Source organism: Vipera berus, assembly GCF_964194415.1.
Source record: "Vipera berus genome assembly, chromosome: 12".
In the NCBI taxonomy this organism is placed as follows: domain Eukaryota; kingdom Metazoa; phylum Chordata; class Lepidosauria; order Squamata; family Viperidae; genus Vipera; species Vipera berus.
This window is the reverse complement of record NC_138215.1, coordinates 3356412-3360792: the sequence shown is the minus strand read 5'-3', so window position 1 is coordinate 3360792 and position 4381 is coordinate 3356412. Positions and strand designations below refer to the sequence as shown.

The 4381-nt window shown below is 60.7% G+C and overlaps 2 protein-coding genes across 2 annotated transcripts; one reads left to right on the top strand and one right to left on the bottom strand.

Moving 5' to 3' along the window:
• Positions 1-243: 243 nt before the first annotated feature.
• Positions 244-1859, bottom strand: GDPGP1 (GDP-D-glucose phosphorylase 1; the record flags this gene model as incomplete). Its single annotated transcript, XM_081337455.1, has 1 exon — positions 244-1859. One exon carries the CDS (start codon positions 1857-1859, stop codon positions 747-749), a length of 1113 nt encoding a protein of 370 aa, XP_081193581.1. The 3' UTR covers positions 244-746.
• CIB1 (calcium and integrin binding 1) lies at positions 1858-4272 on the top strand (the record flags this gene model as incomplete). The annotated part of the gene is given in 10 exon segments (XM_081337463.1): positions 1858-1953; positions 1955-2063; positions 2066-2095; positions 2098-2156; positions 2284-2318; positions 2464-2566; positions 2657-2810; positions 3348-3466; positions 3563-3651; positions 3739-4272. Coding segments are annotated over 10 exon segments (816 nt in total). The 3' UTR covers positions 3761-4272.
• Positions 4273-4381: the final 109 nt, after the last annotated feature.

The window sequence follows — 4381 nt, the reverse complement described above, 5'->3', positions numbered from 1 at the left end:
TTGTGTTTGAGCACAACATGCTATCCTGCTATAAATAAAACCGGATTATGGCTGACTGCAGGTCTGGTTCAGGTACATTGAAAGGAAAGGCTGCCCCCCACAGTGGAATGAACCCAGTGACCCAGGCCCACGTGCAGCTAACAGTGTTGGACAACTCTCAGCAATATAGCATCTCTCTTGGATCTACCAGGATATGAAGGTGAAGGCAGAGGGTGGGGTGAGCTTTAGAAAAGGGGAGCCCCTGTTCAGCTGGCTGATGCTTACACGTGGCAGTAAACTAAATGTACATGCGACTGGTGTGATTTAGGGTTCAAATAGGAATTAAGATGGAATCCCTTGAAGATCGTGATGCCTGTCACCGGTAAGGATCTTCTCTTCTAAGACACCACAGGATGGTTTAACTGAGCTAACTGTTAATCAAAAACTCAGCCTGTGATTTCCCTCCTAGCAGCAGTGAAGATCTTCACAAGTACCTGCAGGACCCTTTAAACACCCCCCACAAACAAGCTTCTTTCTCAGAGGTATTTTATTTTCCTTGAAAGTTATTAAGCCTTGTGCTTTTATTATCCAGCATCTTCTGTCTCCTCATTCTTACTCTGTAGTTTGTACATCTTGACTCATCAATGGCTGGCTTCATCTGGAAGTAGCTCCACGTGGCAGCGAGAAGCTCGGCATCCTAGCAGGGGTGGGACCCTGGGCCTGAAGGGGGGCTTCTCCCAGCCCTTGTGTCAGGGAGGCCATCGAGGCTACTCTCGGAGGAGGTCCACAAGCTCGCCCTGAAGCTGGGCTAACTGGCTGTCTGGGAGGAGATATTGCTGAATTCTGTGAAGCACCGAGGCCTCAGTGAGGCCTTCATATTCCTGGACAGTTTTAGTGGGCAGATGACCTGCCAGTTCACAAACTGCCACATTGAAGGCGAATTCGTCTTTGGTACCGAAGCAGGCTTTCCGTGCCCAAAGAATGACACGGAGCCCAGGTCTTGCTCTGGAGCCAAGGGGGCCCTCGGGGGCAGCCCCCCGCGTGGCAAACAAGTTGTGAGCAACCTCCCGCTGGGACAGATGGCAGATGACCCGGCCGATCCGATGAGCCAGCGGCTCCAACTGCCGCCCATCGTCGCAGTAGAAGAGGAAGGCGGGCGCCGGGGCCTCCCGCAGCCAGTAGAGGCCCGCTTCGGGCAGGAGGGGTTCGCAGGGGGCGGATTCCACCTGGAGCTCCCAGTCCAGGTAAAAGCCGTGCAGGTGCAGGTGGTTGACGGAGGCGAAAGCCCCCAGGCTGTTGAAGCCCAGGCGGAAGCCGGGGTGGGCGCTGAGCAGCACGGCGTCCAGCCCCACCAGCAGGGCCTCCGGGGTGAGGATCTGCGGCAGGGCGAGCGCAGGGTCGGGGATGAGAAGCACGTGTCCCCGCTCCAGCGGGCTGACGTTGATGGCCACCAGGGCCCGGGGCGAGCTGGTCAGGGCGGGGCAGCGCCGGCACAGGCAGAAGAGGATCTCCTCCCGGCGGATCTGGCCGAAGTTGAACTGCCGGGGATCGAATCTCTGCCGGACGCTGCGGGCCTCCTGGGGCCGCCTTCTCTCGGTCGCCCGCTGGACGTTGAGCTGGGCCACGAGGCCCAACCTGCCCGGGAGGACCCGCGTCTGCAGCTGGCCCAGGCGGTAGCGGAACAGCCCCCGCCGCAGCCGGTCGTGCCAGCCTTCCAGCAGCGCCCCGTCGAAGCGCGACGAGGCGGGGCTCCCGGGCGCCCCCGCGCCGCTTCCCGGCCACTCCACCCCGCTCAGCTCCAGCTCCTCCGGATCGTAGCAGAAGAGCTCCGCGGGGCTCCCGCCGCCCCGGCCGGCCGCCCCGAGCCCCTCCGCGGCCATGCTGGAAGCGAGCGGCGGATCCCGTGGCGAGACTTCCGCAGGAGAAGCCGGGCCGAAGCTCGGCGTGGCAGCGGAACCGGCTCCCGGACGTCCTCCGACCACGCGGGCGCTCCGCCTCCCCGAGCCGGCCGGCCGGCTGGCGCGCTCTCCCTCCCGGCGCCGCGGGGCGGTCGGGCAGCCGCTCCGCCCAGGGGCGGGCCGAGGAGCAGAGCAGGAAGAGCCGGGGCCGGGCTTGCCGAGGCTGGCATGGGGGGCTCGGGCAGCCGCCTGCCGCGCGACCTGCTGGGCGAGTACCAGGTGCGTCCCGGGGGGGGACGAGGGAGGGAGGGAGGGAGGGAGCGGCGCTGGGGGTCGGGCGGCGGGGTGCCCTGCCTGCCTGCCTGCCTGCCTGCCTGCGCGGCCCCTGACCGGCTCTCTCCCGCAGGAGCTGACCTTCCTGAGCAAGCAGGAGATCCTGCTGTGAGTACGCGCCGAGACGGGCCAGGGTCGGGCCGGGTCGGGTCGGGGTCGCTCCCGGAAGCGCGCCGCGGGAGCCGGGCCGGCCGCCGGCGCCACTTCCGCGTCGGGCCCGGGAGCGCGCGCTGACCGCCGCCTTGCCTTGCAGCGCCCACAAGCGCTTCTGCCAGCTGCTGCCCCGGGAGGCGCGCGGCCAGGCCCTGCAGACGCGCGTGCCCACCAGCCGCCTCCTGACGCTGCCCGAGCTGCGGGTGAGCCGCCCCGGAGTCCCCCTCGGGCGGGCCGGGCGGCGGGGTCGGGCCCTCCGCCGGCACTGAAGCCCCCGCCGGCTCTTCTTGCAGGCGAACCCCTTCCGGACCAGGATCTGCCGCGTCTTCTCCACGGCGGAGAACGGCGAGGACGGCCTGTCCTTCGAGGATTTCCTGGACCTGCTGAGCGTCTTCAGCGACTCGGCCACCCCCGAAATCAAGTCGCATTACGCCTTCCGCCTCTTCGGTAGGGCTCTCCGCCCGAGGATCGCGGCTGCGCTCGCTGCCTCCCGGGCCGAGGAACCAAGCGGGGCCCGATTGAGGGTTTCAGTTTGGGGTGGTTAGCAGCGCTTGATGTGCCCACCTGGGAACGCTGACTCGGGGTCAGGGGAACAGTTAGGAGTTTGGGTCTGGTGGTACTAGAGGGGGAAAGAGTTCTCCAGGCGGGTGTTGTGGGATCTGGTCTCTCCTGGACCTCTTGCTTTGAACCCGGTGAGATCTTCCTCACCCCATTTGCCTCGCCCTGGAGCCTGTTCTAACAAGCGAGGTGAGGAATCTTAAGACTGCCCAGAGTTACTCTGCTAATAACATCATCCTCTCCTCACTTGCTGGATTTCATGGGAGGAGTGACTGTTTCTCTCTGGATCCTTGAATACACACCTGTTGCCAGAGAACCACTTGTTCTCTCATGTACTTGGAGCTCAGCCTTTCCTCCTGCTGGAGCTGAGGAAGCTTCTAGCTTTGGGGACGCTAAACCCAGCTTCTCACCCCGTCTTCTCCCTAGATTCCGACGATGATGGCACTCTAGACAAGAAGGATTTGGAGAATCTGGTGAACTCCCTGACAGGAGAAGGAGAGGACAGCAGGCTGAGCCCCTCGGAGATGGAGCAGCTCATTCAGAATGTGAGTGCTGGGGCGGGGGGGGGGGGACATGTCAGGAGGGCCGGCCAGAAGGGGCACAGCCAATTCTGACCCACAATGCTCCCTCCATTTGGGCAGATCTTGGAGGAATCTGATATTGACAAAGATGGGACCATCAACCTTTCCGAGTTCCAGCATATAATTTCCCGCTCTCCAGACTTCACCAGGTAACTGCCTGCTTTTCTTGGTTTGAGAGTTTTAGAATGAAGCTGGTTAGCCTTTGATAACAAAGTCCTCCTATCTTTTTCTTCCAGCTCCTTCAAGATTGTCCTCTGATTCTTCCCCAACTTGTTAGAAGATTCGACATCTCGGAGAATGGCTCGTTTTTCTCACAGGACACAGGAATCCAAACCTTGGCCCTGTCTAATTCTTAGAGCCACTTAAATCATGGCCTTGCAATCATATCCATTGGCTGGGGATGCTGTGGGGAGGGGCGGGGAGGGGCAAGGACATTGGGAGCTGGGGCTGGTATTCTTGGCTCCTGCCTCACCCGAGTTGGTTCTGGGCGATGGCTTGGGGTTGCTGCTGTAGCAGATCGAAAAAAGAGCAAACTGTGGCAGGGCTTTAAAGTCACTCCTGCTGCTTTCTGCTTTGTCACGGAACAACGGAGACTTTTCCAATTAAACCCTGCTGGGCATATTGGAAGGTCTGAATCACCGGACCATTTTTCTTGCTTTCTGAATGGTGGGGAAGAGCACCACCCATAAGCCAGCCTCTTGAGGTTTTTTTCTTGCCATGATTTTGTCTGATTTCTATACTTTTGCTAAATAAAACTCAACAAATGGAAACCGCTCGTGTTCCTCCCCTCTTTATTTCACCTTCCAAAGAACAAGCTCGTCTGCATTGCTCCCAGCACAGCAGAGGGTGCTCAGTTAAGTCTCTGAAGGAGTGAAGAAC